The sequence below is a fragment of the Pipistrellus kuhlii genome, unplaced genomic scaffold (genome assembly GCF_014108245.1).
Source record: "Pipistrellus kuhlii isolate mPipKuh1 unplaced genomic scaffold, mPipKuh1.p scaffold_m20_p_8, whole genome shotgun sequence".
Classification (NCBI taxonomy): domain Eukaryota; kingdom Metazoa; phylum Chordata; class Mammalia; order Chiroptera; family Vespertilionidae; genus Pipistrellus; species Pipistrellus kuhlii.
The window spans coordinates 68,345,553-68,367,729 of NW_023425584.1; the positions used below are offsets into that span (position 1 = coordinate 68,345,553).

At 39.5% G+C, this 22,177-nt stretch overlaps 1 protein-coding gene across 2 annotated transcripts in view; it reads right to left on the bottom strand.

The window, feature by feature from the left end:
- Positions 1-20,547, bottom strand: part of ELP3 (elongator acetyltransferase complex subunit 3) — an 83,235-nt gene extending 62,688 nt beyond the window's left edge. For both annotated transcript variants that reach the window (XM_036424089.2, XM_045576423.1), the window contains exons 1-7: positions 20,441-20,547; positions 17,208-17,307; positions 13,993-14,131; positions 7,110-7,180; positions 6,263-6,326; positions 3,653-3,721; positions 2,840-2,994 (exon numbers count right to left, since the gene is read on the bottom strand). In XM_036424089.2, the coding sequence (XP_036279982.1) occupies positions 2,840-2,994; positions 3,653-3,721; positions 6,263-6,326; positions 7,110-7,180; positions 13,993-14,131; positions 17,208-17,307; positions 20,441-20,459 (617 nt within the window). In that variant the 5' untranslated portion in view covers positions 20,460-20,547. The remainder of the gene's footprint in view (positions 1-2,839; positions 2,995-3,652; positions 3,722-6,262; positions 6,327-7,109; positions 7,181-13,992; positions 14,132-17,207; positions 17,308-20,440) is intronic.
- Between the last annotated feature and the right edge of the window lie 1,630 nt (positions 20,548-22,177).

Sequence of the window (22,177 nt, forward strand, 5' to 3'; positions counted from 1 at the left end):
TTCTAGGAAATTCTTTAAAAACCTTATAAGCATGGTTTTGAACTCTATATCCAGTCGCTTTTTGTCCTCCATTTCTTTCGTTTGTGATCTGTTTCCTTGTCTCGGCATTTTCGCAGCTTCCCTGAGTTGGTAGCCTTAAAAGACTCTGTGTTCAGCTTGGATGGGGCAGAGTTTCAGGGTGGAGCCTACAGCCTTGGCTTCCATCAGCCACGCCCTATGAGGCTCCTGAGTCTCAGTATTCCTCAGGGTCCTTCAGTACTCGTTGCAAGCACCTCTGAGAGAAAGGTGCCCTTGAGTTTCGCCTGCTACCAAACAGTCTAGGCTCTCCCCCAATGAGCCCAGAACTGGGGTTCAGTTCAGTTGAAAGTGGGGTTGGAAGTGGGGTTCAGAGCAGTCTGGAGCTTTTGTCTCCTTCCCGCTAGGGCAAAGGAATCCAAAGAGGACCGCACCAAGACAAATCATAATTAAAATTCCAAGAGCAAAAGACAAAGAGAGAATATTAAAAGCAGCAAGAGAGAAACGGGTAGTTACCTATAAAGGAACACCCATACGATTGTCAGCTGATTTCTCAACAGAAACCATGCAGGCCAGACGGGAATGGCAAGAAATATTCAAGGTGATGAATAGCAAGAAGCTACAGCCAAAAATAATCTACCCAGCAAAGCTATCACTCAGAATCAAAGGCCAGATAAAGAGCTTCACTAATAAAAAAAAAAGTTAAAGGAGTTCATCACCTGCCAAACCAGAATTATATGAATTGCTGAAGGAGGTTCTTTCGGAAGAGAAAAAAAAAAGATAAAAATTATGAACAACAAATACGTAACTATCAACAAGTGAATCTAAAAACCAAGGGAATTAAAAAACCTGATGAACAATATTAACTGTTGAATAGAATCAGAGGTATGGAAGGGGAGTGGAATGATGATTCTCAGGGAAGAGAGGAGTGGGAGGTGGGGGTGGTGGGAAGAGACTGAACATAAACTGTGCACCTATGGATGAGGACAATGGGGGGTGGGGTAGGAACCTGGTGGAGGGGGGGGAAAATGAGGAACTTTTGTAATAATATGAACAATAAAGGTTTATTTAAATGAATGAATGAATAAATAAATAAATAAATAAATAAATAAATAAATAAAATAAAAAAAATAAAATCTGGCCCACACCTAACTTTCAAGCTCATCTCATGACATTTTCTCCTTTGTTCAATGGGCTCTATCTGCCTTGGCCTCCTCTCTGTTCTTAGAACAGCCCAACTTCCTCCCCATTTCTGTTCTTGGCCTGAGTCTTCCTCACACTTCAGATCTCAGCTTAAATATCACCACTTTGTCTAGAGAGTAACCCTATTTATCCTGTAGCACAGTAGTCTATGTCCATCATAGCACTTAATATTTTACTATTATAGTTTCATAAATAACAAACAGTAAGTACCATGAGGGCAAGGACAGAGTCTGTCTTGGTCACCATGTTGTTCCCAGTGCCTTTAACAGTGCATAGCATCTAGTGTGCCCTCAATAAACATGCCGTCACCCTAGCTGGTTTGGCTCAGTGGATAGAAGGGTCCCGGGTTCAATTCTGGTCAAGGGCACATGCCTGGTAGGGGACGTGCAGGAGGCAGGTAATTAATGATTCTCATCATTGATATTTCCATCTCCCTTTCCCTTCCTCCCTGAAATCAATAAAAATATATTAAACTAACAAAACAAAAACATCACATCAATAAGAGGGACTAGCCAGGTGTTCCTGAAACTTCTGAAAAAATTTTAAGATTTCACTTCTTGCCCTAGCCAGTTTGGTTCAGTGGATAGTGTCAGCCTGTGGACTGAAGGGTCTCGGGTTCAATTCCAGCCAAGGGCACGCACCGCAGATGTAGGCTCCTGACTCTGGTCAGAACCAAGCGGGAAGCAACCAATCTATGTGTCTCTCTCACATCGATGTTTCTATCTATCCCCCTCCATCCATTCTTTCTAAAAATCAATGGAAAAATATCCCTGAGTGGGGATTAAAAAAAAGTTTAAAAAAAGACTTTCACTTCTTAAATCATTGAATTATATATAAAATTTTAGTATTCTTCTTGCTAAAAATTGATATGAGGTGCCAAAAGAATGAATAATTCTGTTTTGTCAACTAGACTTTGGAATAAATGATCAATTTATAAACACATTATTTAATAATTATTAAAAAGTAGCTATTCATAAAGAAAATAATGGTTACTTAATACTAGTCACTTATTTTGTTGCTTTTATAGCAGCTAAATGTTTCAGAATACCCAGGGCTCTTACGGAGTGCGCTAAAAACTCAACTAGCTAATAAAAACTTCTCCTGCCTGCAGTTTAGACCAGCCTATGGCTAAAAAGATCTTCACAGGGATCTTGTGAACCACTCTTTCTCTTGAGAATACTAATGTCAACAAACCATACTCACTTAAAAAAAAAAAAGACTTTAAATGGAAATAATCCATTCCCACAAAACAGAAGTATCAATAACTACAAGAACTAGGGATGTGTGAAATGATATATGTTAACTTAAACTTATTGTGGTAATCATGTAACGCAAATCATTTTGTTGTAAACCATAATATATACAGTGATATGTCAATATATCTCAATAAAACTGGGAAAATGTATTTAACCTTACAATCCATTAAAAGTATGCAACTAAAAATCATGAAATCTATTTCTGGGGACCCTCCACTCCAAAAAAAAAAAAAAAAAGTGTGGGGGGGGAGGTGGAGAAAGGAAGAGGAATGTAGATGTAGAGCCAAAGGAATTCTCACAGCCTGCTGCTAGGAAAATAAGCTGACAATCACTTTGGGGAATATGATAAGATAATGATTTCTTACTTGACTGCCTCGTAAATATTGTTAGAGGTATGTCCTGACAAGGCATCATGTAAATTGCGTATAAAATAATCTCTGTATTCTTCAGGAAGGGCCATAAATGTTCCACCCATCACAATAAACTCCACTTTATCCACACTGTGACCAAGCTGTTTCAACTGAAAGACATAAATTAATCAACATTAAAAGGATACAATCACTATCCTAAGAGTACTGCAAATTTCTAACTTTATTTTGCAGTGCTTTCATCAGTATAGTTTAAAAATGAGAAGCAATTAAACATACTTACAAAGTTCTTGATTTCAATCAGCTATATTGAGGTATAAATACATACAATAGGACCAATTAATTTTAAGGATAATTGGATGAGTTTGGATAATGTTTGGAGTTGTAGAACCACCTGACAATCACGATACAGAACGATTCCACAGCCCCCAGTATTCCTCACATCCCTTTGCAGTCACTCCCTCTTCCTGCTCCACCAAACAGCACAAAACTCATGTGGCCCAGGAAAGCTAAACTTCAATCCATCCACCTGCTGCCTGCGTGTCTCCACACATCTACATTCTGTAAATTTCATACCATCAATGACTGCCTACAAATTGAAATCTATAGAATACAAAGCAATAGTCTCTACAGAAACTGAGAGTTCTAATCTTTCTAGTTATTGCAAAATAGTCTCCCTTTCTCAGATGGATAGTAAAAACTTATAAAGGGGGAAAATACTCCTAGTTCTTATTTCAGGTACAACTCAAATCAAGAAATAATACCTCTAAGTATAAAAATCTAATTTAAAATTGCTTTTTAAAAACTCACCTGCTCTATGCGGTGTCTTGTCTGTATATAAGGGTCATATCTAGCACGAATAGCTCGCATGGAGGTTGGCTGAGAAAAAAAGAGAGAAAAAGATTGTGTTATGCCCACACTAAACTAAAAATAAAAAGTGGTTTCAAAGGGTGTATTAAAAATAAAATTCTCCTGTGCTCCTTTCTTCCTTTCTCAGTCTTCAAAATATGTCCTGTAGCATCAGGCTAGTCTCCACCCCCACTGTCATGAGTATCTGACCAGCAGGGCGTCTTTTTAGATCATATTTATCTTTGTATAAACACTTAGAGAAACAACACAAATTATTATACTACTTACAGACATACATGTGCATACATATTCATAAGAGTTATTTGGTAAAATAACCTTTAAATAATGGCTTAACAAAAAAGCCTTTATGTTTCTATACAATGGAATACTCTACAATCAAGAAATAATATACTGATACATTTCCTAAAATATATTGTTAAATGAAAAAGGCAAGGTGCAAGGTTTTGATACAGCAGCTTGTATGTAAAAAAGCAGGATAAAGAATATAAAGAATAACTATGTGTTTATATATCCATATAATATCTTTAAAGGATATAAAGGAAAGATAATACTGATTGTTGGGGTGGAGGGGCTGGAGCAGAAAGGGATAGGGAGGGGACAAGAATGACAAGGAACCTTTTCATTGAATAATTCCTTTTTTATTTTAAAAAATCTGAACTATGAAAAACAGGTAAAAAATTAAAAAAACCACATATACTAATATATATATATATATATATATATATATATATATATATATATATATATATATGGTCACATAGCTGGCTACTGACCTCTCTGAAGAGGCTGACTGCTTCAAAAGCCTGCTCACTGGTCTCCTCTTTCACTCTTGTCCCCACTCTAATCCTTTGTTACCATCAAATGATCTTTTAAAAAACTACCCTGGATAATATAATTCCTTCAAATCTTTTTTATTATTGTTAATCCTCACTGGAGGATGTTTTTTCCATTGATTCTTAGAGAGGGAGAAAGGGAGGGGAGGGTGAGAGGAGAGGGAGAGAGAGAAAGAGAGACATAAATGTGTTTTACACTCCGACTGGGCCAGAATTGAGCCTATAACTCAGGTACGTGCCCTTGACCGGGAATTGAACTAGAACCCAAGAACCTGCAGTATGCAGGCCAAATGCTCTAACCTAGGGGTGTCGAACTCAATCAGAGAAGGGGCCAAAATCTAAAATCCAGCCTAAATCGAGGGCCGAATGGTTTACTGAACAGTCATAAACTGTCATTGTGATGGAAACGCAGCGGAGTGCAGTGATGACAGCGCGGTGCGGGCCACATTGCAAGGCCTGGCGGGACGGATTTGGCCTGCGGGCCTTGTGTTTGACACATGTGCTCTAACCACTTAGCCACACCAACCAGGGCAGTTCCTTTACATCTTAATGACTTCTCATTCACCTATAATAAAATCCAAACTCCTTGCTCTGGCTTACAAGTCACTATGACATCTCGCTCTCCAAACTCATTCTTCCTCTTACCCTTTATGCTCCAGAACTGTGGTCGGCAAACTATGGCTCGCAAGCCACATGCGGCTCTTTGGCTCTTCCATAAAATACCACAGCCTGGGCGAGTCCATTTTGAAGAAGTGTCGTTAGAAGAAGTTTAAAAAATTTGTCTCTCAAAAGAAATTTCAATCGTTGTACTGTTGATATTTGGCTCTGTTGCCTAATGAGTATGCCAACCACTCACTGCTCCACAACATCCCACCGTCATTCCTAACATGGCTCTTTATTCTAGCTATTCTCTGCTGGAAATGCTTGTTGCTGAAATTCTTGAATTTCAGGACTCAGTTAAAACATCACCTCCTCAGAGAATCCCTTCCTAACCACCACAGCTATATTACCCACCCAGCTATAACTTACAATTTCACTTCTCTGTCTAGCATTTACTAGTACCTGATATTTCTTTTTTTATTTGTTTCTTATTGTCTATCTCCCACTTTTAAAATGTAAATTCCACAAGACAAGGGACTTTGTCAGTTTTTCTACTGCTACACACACAGGTAGTACAATGTAGTGGTGAGAAACACAGAACTCAGTTTTGTCACTGACTCAGAGTGAGTCTTTGAGCCAGTTGTTTAAGGCTTGTGTTTCCTTATCTATTAAACCAGGATTAATAGTAGCATCTACCTTCAAAATGCTGCTGGTAAGATTTAAAGTCATAAAATGCTTGTTTGACATATATTAATAATAAATGCTTCCATAAGGATTTCTCCGGTGACTAGAAAAATATATGTAGTCAGGAAAAAAATAAAAAATTTTTAAGAAAGCTAGTACTTGCCCTAACTGGTTTGGCTCAATGGATAGAGCATGCCTGTGGACTAAAGGGTCCCAGGTTCGATTCTGGTCGAGGGCATGTACCTTGGTTGTGGGCACAACCCCAGTACAGGAGGCAGCTGATCAATGTTTATCTCATCGATGTTTCTAACTCTCTCTTTCTCTTCCTCTCTGTAAAAAATCAATAAAAAAGAAAGCAAGCTAGTACTTGTAAAAGCCACCACAGGCAAAGTATGTTGTAACATTTCCTCAGGACAACCTCACATTACTTTACCTCATATCCAGTATAAGACTGGGTTGAGTACTCAAAATCTGAATCAGGTCCACCAGGGCAGTATCTGCCAATAAAACAGAAGAATGAAGATGTCACATAGAAAATTAACTTCAACAGTCGAGATCAAATATTGTCATCTCCATAAAATCCAGACAACAAATTTCATCTTCAAATCCTAAGAGAAAAGTATACCTTGCAGTGTCTATAAATAATATTTTCTACTAAGTAAACAAGTTGAACATATAAGGGAACATTATTACAATCATTTTTAGAATACTGCCATCACTATTATTTCAAAGATTTAAGATTTTAGAGGCAAATAACAGGACCTAAGTTTTCCTAACTTTGGATTGATATTCTGAGTGCTCTCTTGGTAACTGGTAACTACACTTAAGAATATCATTCACCTATTTAATCTTTCTACTTGGATTCATGCATATTCTTCTAATTTTTCCAAATTATCTAAATTTTAAAAGTTTAAAGGTTATTTATAAAAATAACTTTATTTTTATACTTTTCTGACCCAAATTCATTTAAAATTTCTGACATTTGGAATTTCCATTTCATTTATTGCGTTAACAGAACTGTTTACTGAAATTAACAGACTTTATACTGTTTTGAGTTCTATAAGCTATATATTTTTATTGTGTATTGTAACAAATCAAAATCTTTGTTTTACTTATAAAACAAAATATCCTACCAATGGTTGCTGTTTCAAAGAATTAACTTATAAATCTAATAAGTCAAAGTTTTAAATATTACCAGCATGCACTGGTTAAGGCTCTAGAAACTTATTAGTTGAATTAAATTATATACACACACAAGTTATCAAAATCATCATACTTACACACAAATATTTCCTGTAAAACTAATGTGTGGACATCTGTGGGGTTTGCACATCACAGCTACAACAGCAATCTATAAAAGAAAGATGAATAGAAAACCATTATGAAAGAATTGATAGAAAATCCCGGAGAGAGGTTATATCTCAGAAAAAGGGAGCGAAGTGGAAACAGAGGCACACGGGCTTCAAAGGTATTGGTAATGCTGTGTTTCTGAAGCTGAGCAGTAGTGGGTACAAGGGTATCTCTTTTCAATGTGATTTGAAAATAACACCGATCTCTCTAAGATGTATATATGCATTGTATATAGTAGTTTGTATTTTACAATAAATTAAGTAACAAATGAGAAATAATTTTTAAAGTCAGTGATTCTTATTCTCTCTGATTTGTTTTAACAAAATAGCCTAGAAGAAAAAAACTACTTAATGCAATTCTACACAATTTCATCTAAACTCCTGTGCGCACACTAGATCTCAATATTCAGAGCAGAGACAAACTAAGAGCTAGACTTCACAGTGTGAGCAAAATATTCTCAGAGGGGTCTTTCAGAGCCCAAGTTGGGTGAGTGAGGAGAGTATCTGCTTGAGAAAGAAGGGGTTAGGCCTTCAGTGGAAATAGGAGACTGGTTACAAGCAGGAGTGGTTATTCAAATAAAGACACACACTAAGGTGAGTGCAAGCCAGGTTTCTTACTGTCAGAGAAGAAAGTTATAAATGTGGAAAGGGACAGAACTAAAATGAACTCTGCTGGATAGAACTGAAGGTACTATTGTGAACTCATAGTTTTCAACAGAATGTTATACAAATAAATATGGAAGCAAATGTGTTATGTGCATACATACATATATATAGGCCATGTATGTATATGTACGCATATTAATTTCCTAGATTGACCCACTGAGAGGGTCTGGAAGAAACAGATACTAATACCTTTACCTAGCACTCAGATCTTGGCCTCTAAATGCCCTTCTCTACTAAAAGGAACCAGGAGTCCTGAGAGAAAAGGCTGATTCCAGGGCCCAGGCACAGAAAGTACAAGATGAGCCTGGAACATTTCATTATGACAGAAAGCTAGAAACTGTTCAGAGAATGATGGGGACATTTTTTTTTTTTTAAAAAAGACATAGAAACCAGGTTGAAAAGGCTCCCACTGGTCAAACCTGGGATAATTTGTGCATCAAAATAATAATTATAACCCACCTAATAAGAAACCATGAATCCACTCATACAAATAAATAAGTAAATTGGAAGTCTGATAAGGAACAGGAGGATATTTACATAATATTTACAAAAGTACTTTACCAAACAAATCTTCTTAATTACAAAGCGGAAAAGAATAACTTTATAGAGGGGAAGCCTGGCAGACATCACCTTCATCAGAAGGAAAACATCAGTGAGCAAACAAAATGAAATTATACCCCTGATGGGATGCAGTAATACAGAATCACTTCTATCATGCTCCTGCCAAAGACACATGGCCTGAATCTAATTATGAAGAAACATCTGATTAAACCAAACTGAGGAACATGCTACAGAATAACTTGCCTGACATCCTCAAGTGTTAGAATAACGAAATCAAGTAAATATAGCAGTGTCCAGACTGAGACATGACAACTAAATGAAACATGTAATTCTGAACTGGGTCCTGTAAGTCATTCTTGAAACAGCTGATGGAACTTGAAGGAGGTCTGAGGATTAGACATCAGTAATGTATCAGTGTTACATTCCTGACTTGGATGGCTGTATTACGGCAATGTAAGAAAATGTCCCAACTTGTAGGAAATATGCACTAAAGTATTCAAAGGCTTGAGTTTCACAATTTACTCTTAAATGCCTGAGGGAGGGGAGGAATGTTCTTTGTACCAAACTTTGGACTTTTCTAGAAGTTTGTGATTATTTTTCATAATAAATATTAAAATTTAATGTAAAACATTCTATAATGATCTCTAGAGAAAGGTCAAAATACATAAATATCCTGATCTGATTGAAAAACTAATTGTTTCAAACAAACGTTTTTATTTAAAATGAGACACAACTGTATACACCACTGATGAGGCCAACCTAGTTCAGCAATGTTTTACTGAGGGCCTCCTGCATGGACAGGCCACATTCTACAGCTACAAAGAGCAGCGGACACCTGAGACTACAAAAATATGAACACACTGCCCCGTCCTCTAAAATCCTACCTAGCAAAACTGCCTTAGGCGTATATAAATACGCTATTTCAAAACCACATGCATGTAGAAAATCCTGGGAATGCAGAAAATCCTGGGAATGCCGAAAGAAGGGGATTAGTTAGCCCTGACCAGGGGAGTCAGGAAAGCCTTCCGGGAGGGGCTCACAACCGCGCTGAGTAAGAGTTAACTGAGCTAACAAGCAGAGGGCCAGGGAAGCAATATGCAGTAGTTTCCAAACATGTTAAAAGAAGCAGAACTCTTATCTTGTAATGTTTTACTTAAAACCCAAATTTATAAGATTAAAAGCAGTAGTCCTGGATGAAGTAGAGATGAGACCTGCTCTCACAGCTTCCCTATGCTATTATCAGAAGCTTCTAAAAAACTCTAAGGAATTCTGTAGTTTTGCTGAATACTGCTTAAAAGTTACTGATAGTAGAAAAAGCAATGACTTTGGAGTCTGCCAGAGAGGTGTAGGTCTGAATCTTTCCTCTGCCTCTTGCTGTGCATTTTCCTATTTTGGAAAATGAAGACAGTATTACCTATCTCTCAAAACTGTTTTGACGATTAAATTAGAAAACATACCAGCACAGTGGCTGGTATGTAAAAGGTAGGCAACATTTGGTAGCTATAGTTGTAATTAATAGTGACACTACTAAGAATGATAACATGGTGTTCTAAGCAAAACAAGCAAACAAAAACCCTTAAATACAAATTCAAAATGGATCATTGACCTAAATGTAAAATGCAAAACTGTAAAACTTTTTGAAGATAACTAGGTGACCTTCAGTTTTGCCATGTGTTTTTACATACAACATCAAAAGCACAATCCATGAAAGAAAAACTGGTAAGTTGAACTACATTAAAATTTGAAAGTCCAGCTCTGAGAAACTGTTAAGAGAATGTAAAGACAAGCCGCAGAGTAGAAGAAAACATTTGTTAAACACCTTTCTGATAAGAGATGTGTACCTTCAGTATACAAGGAACTCTTAAAACATCACAATAAAAAACAACAAATAGCCCATTTAAGAATAGGGCAAAAGATCTGAACAGACACCCCAACAAAGAAGACATGCAGAAAGCAAATAAGTATATAAAAAGATATTCAACATCAGATGGCATTTAGGAATTGCAAATTGAAACAACAATGAGGCACCACGGCTCACACTTATTAGAATGCCCGAATCCCAAACAGACTGCTGGCAGGCGTGTGGATCAACGGAAGTCTTGTTCACTGCTGATGAAAAATGCAAAATGGTCCAGCTACTTTGGAAGACAGTTTGACAGTTTCTTACAAAGTTAAACATAGTCTTATCACATGATCCAATAATCATAAATGAATTGAAAACTTCTGAGTACACAAAAACCTTCACACAAATATTTACAGCTTTGTTCACAATTGCCAAAAACTGAAAGCAACCAAGATGCCCTTCAATAGGGTGAATGGATAAATAAACTGTGGTACATCCAGTGGAATATTAGTCAGCATGAAAAACAAATGAACTATCAAGTCATTGTAAAGACAAAACCTTATATGCATCTTGCTAAATGAAAGAAGCCAATCTGAAAAGGCTACAGATTGATTCCAATTACATGACATTCTGGAAAAGGCAAAGGGATGAAGACAGTAAATAGATCAGTGGTTGCCAGAGGTCTGGAGCAGAGGAAAGGATGAACAGGGGAGTTTTAAGGCAGTGAAACTGTTCTATATGATCCTGCTAATGGTGCATACATGACATTACACGTTTGGTAAAACCTACTGTACAACACTATGAGGGACCCTAATGTAAAAACTGTGAGCTTCAGTTAATAGTAGTGTAACAATACCAGTTCATGAATTGTAACAAATGCTCCAAACAAATGCCAGGTATTTGTAATAGGGCAATCTGGGGAGAAAGGGAATTATATGAAAACTCTGTGTACTTTCTGCTCAATTTCTCTGTAACCTGAAGACGGCTCTGTAAAACACACACACACACACACACACACACACACACACACACACACACACAAGCAAAGAACCACCAGAGTAACAGCAGAAATAAAAGCATGGAGGTCAGGATGCAGAGCACATAAAAATCAGCTGTGTACTTCTGATATTTTTAACAGATTACTTTGGTGACATTGCAGAATACATCTGGTGGAGGCAAAACAAAGTAGGCAGGTTAAGAAATGACTGAAATAATCTAAACAAGAAATAAAACATTCCTACCAGTGGTGGTAGGAATGAACAATGCAATTCATTCCTGGGGAGAAGGGAAAGGGAGTAGATGAAACTGAGTGAAAGGGGGGCATTAGAAACTAAGATGGACAAGAAAGATGGATGAGCCATCTGAGGTTAGTTTGGGTTATGATTAAGGTGACCAGATGTCCCGTTTTTTGGTGGGACAGTCCCGATTTTTAACTATTGGGTCTCAGAGTGTTTTAAAAAAGTCCCGATTTTTAACGCCACGGGACACGGGGCAAATTGTTAAAAATTGGGACTATCCCGCCAAAAGTGGGACATCTGGTCACCTTAGTTATGATATACGTGAGGGTCTACATGGAGTCAAAGGAGAGATGTCTAACAGGCCATCTGAAATGAGCCTGAAGCTTGGGGAGAGGTGGGAGCAGGGAGTAGTATATAGCTATACTTAAAATGTGAATGAATGAGATCACCAGCATGTACAGCACTAACTACGGTGGGCCCAGGACCACAGAAAACATCACTTTTTAAAGGCAAGCAGAACAAGAGTAGCCTTCAAAGAAAGAAATGATCAGAGAAGGAGCAGTTAGAATGGTGTCATAAAGCCAAGTATATCAGGTTGAATGGTTGCTCAATTTTCGTCTTCTACAGTGTCAAACTCATAAACAATTGCAAAATCAAAAATTCAAGACTTATCTATACAGCATATTATTTGGGGATAAGGAAGTAAATGCTAAGAAATCCCCTAAGAGTTAAAAGTGTTTGCCCTTGGGGAAAAGAGGAGGAAATGAGAGATTTGGAAATACTGGTTTTTCTCAAAGAGCCTTTACCTAGATACAAACAAACAAACAACAAAAACACTTAAGTACAAGGGAGAAGAGACCAGGATTGCTGGTTTATTTCATGTAGAAGTTTTGGGGTTTAATAGCCATTAGCCATAAATGTAGTATAATCCAGAATATACAGCCACCAACAAGTCAATGCAAGTTTCAATTACTAGAAATATAATATCCTCACCAAATAACAGATTGAACTTCTTTTTTTGTTAATCCTCACCTGAGGATATTTTCCATTGATTTTTAGAGAGAGTGGAAGGGATGGGAGAGACAGAGAGAGAAACCTCAATTTGTTGCCTTCGGCACCTGGGGCCAAGAATTGAGCCTGCCTGCAATGAAGGTACATGCCCTTCACTCGAATCGAACCCATGACCCTTCAGTCCTCGGGCCAATGCTCTATCCACTGAGCCAAACCAGGCAGGGCCAGACTGAACTTCTTGGATCACATCAGGAACAAAGAATTCAATTTGGGTACCATATTTTAAGAGGGTCCTATTTCTCCCACCCATCCTTTTTATCCTAGAGCTCCTACCCTAACTCAGGCTTTTAACACTTCATACCTAGGTAAAGTCAAGAGCATCTTAAGATTTTGTGTGTGTGTGGGTGTGTGTGTGTGTGTGTGTGTGTGTGATTGTTTTTGTCTCCAAACTACCCTACATCTTGTATCCAAAGTAATTTTCTGAAATTTTATTTTGTTCATATCATTCCCTTCCTCAAAAACCTTAAGCAGTAGTTTCCTGTTGTCCAGTTTCTTTGTGGGACATTTAAGAACTTTTACAAGCTGATCCCAAACTAACTTTGCGAATCCAATGTCCTGAGTCTTCCCCAAAGGAATGATCAATTCCAGGCAGTCTGGTTCCCTGCTCACACTTCCAACATCTCTCTCTCTCTCTCTGCACCTCAGTTCCCTATGACCTTGTTCCCATTACGTTTGAGCCTGCTCTCTTCTGCTTATATGAGCATCCTTTATGTCAAGCAAGCTCCACACATTCTTTAATATATTTTTACTGATTTCAGAGAGAGAGAGAGAGAGAGAGAGAGAGAGAGAGAGAGAGAGAGAGAAACATCAGTGATGAGAGGGAATCTTTGATTGGCTGCCTCTTGCAAGCCCTTACTAGGGATCGAGCCTGCAACTCTGGCATGTGCCCTTGACTTGAAATAGAACCCAGGATCCTTTTGTGCGCAGGCTGCCACTCTATCAACTGATCCAAACCAGCTAGAGCTAAGCTCCACACTTTCTACTTGGCTTTCCTAGTTCCTTTTACTGCAAGGATGCCTCTGTCTTCTGGACTCCCACTGCATTCCCTACTGTGTCAATCTCTTTAGTCACCATGAATAGAATGACTCTGCATCATTAATTACCTTTTAAAACTACCTTTTGTAAATATCAATTATTTTGCGAGCCATAAGCTTAATATAGCCAATAATATATATCATACTGGGAAAATCACCAAGCCTCAAGCTATACTTTTAAAGACACCAAAACATCATTCATCTTTTAAGTAAAACAAATTCTTTCCCTTTCTAGGCCCTCCTAGCATTCTGTACTCATGGTCCACTCTGCATATATCATAATACACCGATATATTAGTCTAAATTCCCCATCTCTACCTCACTACCTGGACATTACAGGGAGGCAGGAATTTATGCCGGGACAGATACACAATCAGTGTTACATGAATTGAAGTACTCACCCCACTGGCAGTTCTGATGGGTTTTGCCTTTAACTTGGGGACCAAAACCTTTCGATACTGAGGTGGGACGGCGGCAATAATATCCACCAGGCGAGGCTGTGCTGAGAGGCCATATTTGGCAGCTGTCTTGGTTTTCAACCTGAAAGTAAAGCATCGAGCATTATCAAGATAACAGCATTTCAAAGACAAGCTACCAAAAGAAATGACCTGTAAATAATATCAACTCTTCCTCCTCTACCCTTTCATCAGTTGATAACAGTGGCTTTACCAACTGTAAATATGGGGCCTAGGACAGTGACACCATGTACGTCTCATTCAAAACGGTGCTCCAGCTTCAAAGGATTCTACCTTTCCTCAGTCTCGGCACTGCTGCATTTGGAATCAGGTTAATTCTGTCGTGGGGTGTTTAGCAACATCATTAGCCTCTGTTCACTAGCACTCCTCTTCCTGTTTTAACAACCAAAAATGTCTCCAGATATTGCCAGATGTCTACAGGGAGGAGCAAGGGGAATCACACCTGGTTGCAAACCACTGTCTTAGATCAACAAACAAAAAACAAGAAAAAAGCTAAACAAAGTATTTTAAAACTTTTTCTAATACAAAGTATTGTATACATAATCAAAACAGAACATAAAACATATATACTTTTACAATTGCATAACCACTCACCAAGAAATAGAATATGATCAGAACTTTAGAATACCCGTTTGCCCCTTCCTGATTATAACCCTACTAGAGGCCCGGTGCATTAAATTCGTGCACTCGGGGTAGATCCCTCAGCCCAGCCCGTGCCCTCTTGCATCCGGGAGCTCTTGGGGAAATGTCTGACTGCCGGCTTAGGCCCACTCCCCACAGGGAGTGGGCTTTGGGGAGCAGGCCTAAGCCGTCAGTCAGACATCCTTATCTGCGGAGACGGGAGAGCTCCTGCCACCACTACTGCGCTCGCCGGCCATGAGCCCAGCTTCTGGCTAAGTGGCCCTCCCCCTATGGAACGCACTGACCACCAGGGGCAGCTCCTGTGTTGAGCGTCTGCCTCCTGGTGGGTCAATGCATGTCATAGCGATCTGTCATTCCACTGTTCGGTTGATTTGCATATTAGCCTTTTATTATATAGGACTCTCACCCCCAGGAGTAACTTTATCCCAACTAATAATTCCTTACACTTCTCTATAATTTTAACAACTTTTCTTTTCCTGACTGTTAGCCAAACCTTAACTTCTAATTTTTAACCCACCTAAAAATATTGAGATGTTTGCATCATTTTCTACAAATGTTAACTGAGTGTGTAGTATGTCCAAAGACTATAGAAGTACTTGGTATATTGGGAGGTATAAAGTATAGTCATTTCATGCTCTATGTTTGCAGATAGGCATGAACAAAAAATAAATGTGTGTGATAAAAACAACAAGTACTTGCAGCATTCAAGAGAGTAACTCAATGTGTGCTGGGGAGATATTCATAGAAAATGGGCCCAGAAAAAAGAACAGACTTCAGACATGCAGTGAAAACATAGAGATGACACTGAGAGCAAATAGGATGGCTTATGTGAAGGCGCAAGAACAAATATACACATATTTTAAGAAATATGGGCAGACCAACTTGACAGAAAGCAAAAGATTATCAATGTAAAGGTGCAGAAATTTAAAAAGCTGGAAAAGTGGGTTGAAGCCAGACCGAGTAGCCTTACATAACGGGCTGAGGAATCTGCATGTAACTCCATAAGCAACTGGGGACACGCTAAAGTTCCTGCGCAGGGAAACGACATGATAAAAGCTGAGACCCTAATTGGACCTAAGGAAAATGATTCAAAGATAACATTAGTTTCAAGCTCAGGTGAAGGTAATCAAAGACAACATCTGAGTAGGAACTGATTTTAATGAGAAGCTAGCTTTAGCTTTAGATTTCTAAATAAAAGAGTGACAAAAATTTATAGTAAGTAGAAATGCTCACTAAAAAGAGTTGTATAACCAATGGACACAAACTCTGGGGAGGGAGGGTGTGTACGGGAACGGGGGGGGGGGGGGGCATTGGTATATGTACAAAAATAACAATTTAATAAAAATATATTTTTTAAAAAAAAGAGTTGTATAATTGGTAGTATAGGCAACGACAGGAAAACAAACAAACAAACAAAAAAAACAATGCAAAAAAAACCTGCCAAAGACAAGGTAGAAAAAAAGATTAAAATGTAATGTCTTGCCCTGGCCGGTGTGGCTCAGTTGTTTAGAGCAGTGTCCCATACACTGAAAGATTAAGGTTTTGAGTCTCATTCAGGGTACATACCTAGGTTGTGGGTTCAGTCCCTGGTTGGGGCTCATGCAAGAGGCAACCTTTCTCCCTCTCTCCCTCCCTCTCTCTCTCTCTCTCTCTCTCTCTCTCAAGTCAGTAAACATATCCTCAGGTGAGGATCATAGATAGGTTAAATTTTTTTTTAATTTTTTTAATTTTATTTTTTAAATATATTTTATTGATTTTGTACAGAGAGGAAGGGAGAGAGATAGAGAGTTAGAAACATCAATGAAAGAGAGTCATCGGTCAGCTGCCTCTTGCACACCCCCTACTGGGGATGTGCCCGCAACCAAGGTACATGCCCTTGACCGGAATCGAACCCGGGACCTTTCAGTCCCCAAGCCAACGCTCTATCCATTGAGCCAAACCGGTTTCAGCAGATAGGTTAAATAGTCTTCATAGTCAAAAAAGAATAGTTATTCCTTTAGCAAATGTTTATTAAATAATCACAATGTTCCAAGGAAGGGGTAAAACACTACAGTATCTCAACTAACAGGGAATAGGGTCTTAAGAAAGGTCATGCATATGGTGAGACAGAAGACGTATTTCCACATCCCAGCTCTGCCAATCACAGTCATTTATTTTTAGACAAATTATTTAACCTTTCTGTTTCAGATTATCCATCTATCAAATGACGATGATATAAGTACCTACCTCACACAGTTTCTGAGAGGATCAACAGACCTAATATGTACAATGCACTATTAACACTGACTGGGACACAGTAAGTGCCCAATAAATATTAGAAGTTATTAGTATTATTAGGCTATGGGACAATTTTGCCATGAGTGGCTGGGCAGGGCAGAAAAGCTCAATTCTCAAGTAGAAAATAAAGCATGAGATAGGAAACAAGTAGAATTTGATCATTTCATAAGAGACCTATTACCTAAGTATAAGACTGCCTTCTTTTTTATAGATCCACTTACTTATTTAGATCGATGTCTTTCCCCTGTTCGTGGGCTTCAATTAGTTGTTTAATAACATCTCCTATGGTCAGCATCATTAGCTCAGCAGGGCTGAGGTCTCCTGGAAAGATAATATTTAACGATGTAAAAAAATCGTATTATTCAGTAAAGATGTTTTTATGTAGTATCCGTTTTCCTTCCAAAATTATTCCAACCATGCCAAATAAATAGCTCAAGTTCACAAGACACTGAACCTCTGTTTACAAGATGATCGTATTTTTGATATCTTTATTTTAAAAGAAACCTGGCTTCTTATATGGGAAGAGCTTGCTTTAGAAACTCATATACCACAAGAATGATAGCGACACCCAGAGAAAGAACCTAATTGCACAGGAAAGGACCAAAGTAATTAAAGTAGCTTCCCTTTATCTCCAGATTTATAATTCCATTTACATGTCTTATTTCACCTGATTCTCAGAACACAGTGAGACAGAACAGGAATATTTCCCCATGACAATGCTATCAAGGGGTGAAGTTGAAACTCAAACCTAGTATCTTGCAGAACAAAGTATTTACTTTGTAACAGAGAAGTCCTGGGTCTATACTGGATCTTAATGCATCTCTGAGATATAATCTGTCCGCCATCATGACCCTTTCATGGCAGCTGAGGCTTCCCTTCGTCTAAAAGGCAATAGCGGAAGCTGACACGTTTTTACATGACCCCCATCCCTGCAATTACAGTTGACCAGCACCTACCCACGTCAGGCCACTGTGAGCTCTTCCCCTCAAGGCAAAAAAACACGATCTCTCCAATGATAAAAACCATGAGATTTCAGGTTGGGAGCTGTTAGCAACCATGCTTCCTGTTCACTCAGAAAGCTGGTATTTGAGGATAATCAAGTCCCCAGGAAGAAGCACAGAGAGAAAGCCTGGCAGTTACAGAGCCCTTCCATTTACTTTATCTCCTCTGAAGCCTCACAATACCGTAAGGTGAGTATCGTTGTCCCACTTTACAGATGTGAAAAATTAAGGCAAGTTAAGATGCCATTGTAAATGGCAGAGTTAAGTCAAATCCAGGTCTTTTCTCAACAACTTCCAAGTTTTTTTTCACTGTACCAAGCTGCCTCTAATTTAATGGGGCAAGGCTAACAGGAACAAAACAATCTGCAAGGGTTGAAAAAGTCCACCTAAAATCAAAGGCTAAATGCTTTCCAAACCATGTAACTCGGAACTTCGGAGTTCTATTGTAGAAAGGCACCTCGCTGGCCGTGTAACAGAGGGAGGGCTGGTGGTGGAGGTACAGGAGGTACAGGAAGGGGGAGAGGATGGGAAGGGAGGGCCTCTTTCTCCATTTCAGTCAAAGCAGCTCAGCTTTCCCCTGTTTAATATTAAGTTTCTGCAAAAGAATTTGGAGGAAGAAGGAGAATTCAGGTGATAAACATAGATAAAGATTGGAAACCCACCTGTATAGCCCTTGAGTGTATCAAGAATTAGCTGGAGAAGTAAATTAGTAAGAAAAGGCTTCAGGGAGGAAAAGGCACAGGTGTCTTTAATGGAAGAGCAGGACTTGGACAAGCAAAACAGATGGCAATCCTCAAGGAACAATGTTAGGAAGAGGAATTACCTATCCTTGTACGAAGGAGCCCTGTCTAACCAGAATACAGGCTTTCTGACAGAGTAAGATGTACCCTAATATTTAGATCATAGGATGCATTGGCTACTAGGCAAAGGCATTTAAATGGAGTGCAATAGATAGTGGAGAATTACATAATCTCAAGTTTCGAAGTAAAAATATGACAGTAGTGTTTAAAGAAACTAAATTTACAGAAGAAAATGAGGATACAAAAAGTTATTCAGCCGGTGAAAATATACAAAATCTGGGTAATATGGGGTGAGTGGAGGTAGGCTAGAACGGGGGGAAAGGGGAATATATGTAATACTTTCAACATTAGAGATTTTTAAAAAAAATCTGGGTACTAAGTAAAAGGCTCTTAAAAAGCAACATTGTAACATACACACACACACAAAACATACATACACACAATGTTGGATTGATAGCCTCCCTCTGGAGCTCTCAACCCCTACTGGCTGTGTGATAATGAGAAGATCAGTAACTACTAAGCTCCATTTCCTTACCTGCAAAATTGGGATAACACATACACATCTCACAAGACCAGTGTGAGGATTAACTGAAATAATGTCTACAAAAGCCAAAGTACTATTCAAATTAGCTATTTATTAAGGCGAGTTAAGAGGATGGTCGCGGAATGGTAAGGAATAGAGGCAATTTCTAAGAGCTAACAGGGTTTGGCAATAGATGAAGTTAAAAGTGTAAAGCTGCTCGTCTTGACAGATTAAGGGACAACTTAGAGGAAGAAGATGGCTAATTTGGGGAGTTGGATGACACAGATAACTGAAAGTAAGTTGGACACCTGTTGCTTCAAAAAACTGCAGTTGATGTCAAGAAGCATAATAGCTAAAAACTGTTGTTGTTGTTGTTTTTTTTTTTTAAAAAGTGTCTTGGGGGTTCATAGAGACAGTCTGACCAACCAGTCCCACTTCCTAAGAATAATTTTGGGCTGGAAAAATCATTTAACTCTTTGAATCTCATTTTCACTTGTTGGGTGGTTGAAATGGGAGCGGTTATCAACTTCAAAATGATTAGCAAAACCTCAATAAAAGGTAGTTACTATTATCATAAAACCTGCGGGGAAATACTTGAAATCTGATTCCATCCAGGTGAGAAACTAACGATGGAACTGCCCCTTGCTAACTCGCGGGGTCATAACACACGTGGACATCACTGTCCCACAGAGTCCAAGAATAATTAGGGGTTGTTTTTAACTTACGGATTGAAAAAGAAATCGAAAAGAAAAAAAAAGGGGGGGGGGGAACCACACACACAACACGTGCAACGTGTCCTTAAAAGCCCTCAACAATGAAAGAATCCGAGAACGAGTTAATAACGACTTAGAGAATATACCTTGAAATAAAGTTTTTTCTGCCATTTACACAAAAGCCACCCACCACCTGACTGCCAAGGAGGAAGAGAGGGGCGGTGGGCTGGTTTGAGAGAGAGCACAATAGGTAAAAGGAAAAGGGCGGGGTCTGGAGCTACCGAAAGACTGACCCCAGGTGGGAGGGCTGCAGGGTCGGGCAGCGGATTCCCGCGGGGAGACCCTGGGCCCAGCATCCGACCGCGAAGGCGTTCGCCCCCTCCCGCCACCTCCACACCCCCTCCCCGCCGTCCGCACCTTTCCGCTTCTGCCTCATCTCTCCGCCGTCGCAGCCGCAGCCTCCGCGGAGAAGGTGGCTCCCGCTCGGCCCTCGGGGAAAGTTGACAGCGGCAAAGCAACCCCGCCGGTCGTAAAACGAAAGTCAATGTGTCGTAAAGCTGTTCCCAGGCAGCGGCGCGGCGCGCCAAGGCCGGCCCCGCCCGTCGCGGAGCAGCCTAAAGGAGCCCAGGAGGCGGGGAAAGCTTCAGCCCTGATGCTGGGGCATAAAAAGCTGGATTTGGGAAAAGCAAACCAAAACCAAAAAATAATGATAACAAATCAATAAAATCTGGACTTGGGTGGTGCAGAGATAGGACAAAGCTCATGCACAGAGGTTGTAAGGGAAGCCTAACCGAGAAGGGTATGCATGTAGGTGTGCATCTAAATAAGGGTAAGGAGGCTGGGCAGGCACAGAGCATTGATAACCATCATGAAAACTATGGAGGTGCCTGCAGAAAATGCACGTGTGCATTTTTTGTAGAGTTTGAGATACCGTTTTCCTGAAACCCATCTATGATCTACTTTATTCATGAACCAGAATGGAAGAACCTCTCTCATTGACATACAGATAGTGAAGAATGGTAGCAACCACACTTAGGTTAAAAAAGACAAACTGCTGTTTGAATTTTAACCCTGCTATTCTGGCTTCAGCACTCTCTTACTTGCTTAAACAATAGTGTAGTTGCCTCAGCTTCCAGATTGAGACCTGGAGGCTCAGGCAATTTTCCTGTGCTTGTGGACCAGGACCACAGGAGATTGATGCCCACTGACTCAGTAGCTTCAGGAGTAGAAACTGTAGATAACCTTTAGAGATTAACCGCTCAGCTCTGCTTCTGTACTATCTGCTATTGCAAGATAGGGCCACATTCCAATGTCCAGCAGGATGTGGCTGGAAACGACCCTGTTGGCTGTTCCCAGCCTTTAGAATTTAGAACAAAGGAAATTTTTTGTGTACTGCCCACACCTGAAACAGTGCAGTCATGAGTGTGGCCACCTGTGTGTGGTGCTCTTGCAGCCATCCTGGCAGTTCAATAAATCCTTGCCTGCTTTTTTAATCAATCATCAGCCTCCGGTGGTCTTATTTTGAACCCAGGGTTTGACCCCACAACAATAGGAACATGTGCTGTTTCCAGTTCTTTCCCACCAGAATTGAGGTAAACCACCCCCCCCCCCTTGTCACATTTTGTGACTCCCCATCAGGCCAATTCAGTAGTATTTATCTGTCCTTATTGTCATCCCAGTACCAATGGACATAGTTAGCTTCCTTGAGAAGTCTTTCATAGTAGAACCCCCTCCCCCCTGCTCTTTTGGTTTTTCTTTCTTTTTTTTTTCTTTTTTTCTTTTCTTTCCTCTCAATCTCTTTGGTGAACTTGTCTACCTCACCTCAAAATATTGGCGCACCAGTGCCAGGGGCCACTTCTTAGCCTTCTCTTTCATCAATTGATCCCTAGAGCACCATAGCTTAAAATACCATCTACTTCCAGAAGCTGGAAGTCTAGTCCCAGGTTCTTCCCTGTTTGACATTGTCTAAAATGCATCTCAAACCTAACATGTCTGAAACAGAATTCTATTTTACCCCAAATCCGCTTTCTCTATGCTTTTTTTTATGAGGACTTATAAGATCTTTAATATCATAATTTGTATTTCCACATGTGTATTTCTGCAGTTTGCACTCTGAGGCTGCTTACAGAGCACGATTCTGCTCCTTGGACTTGG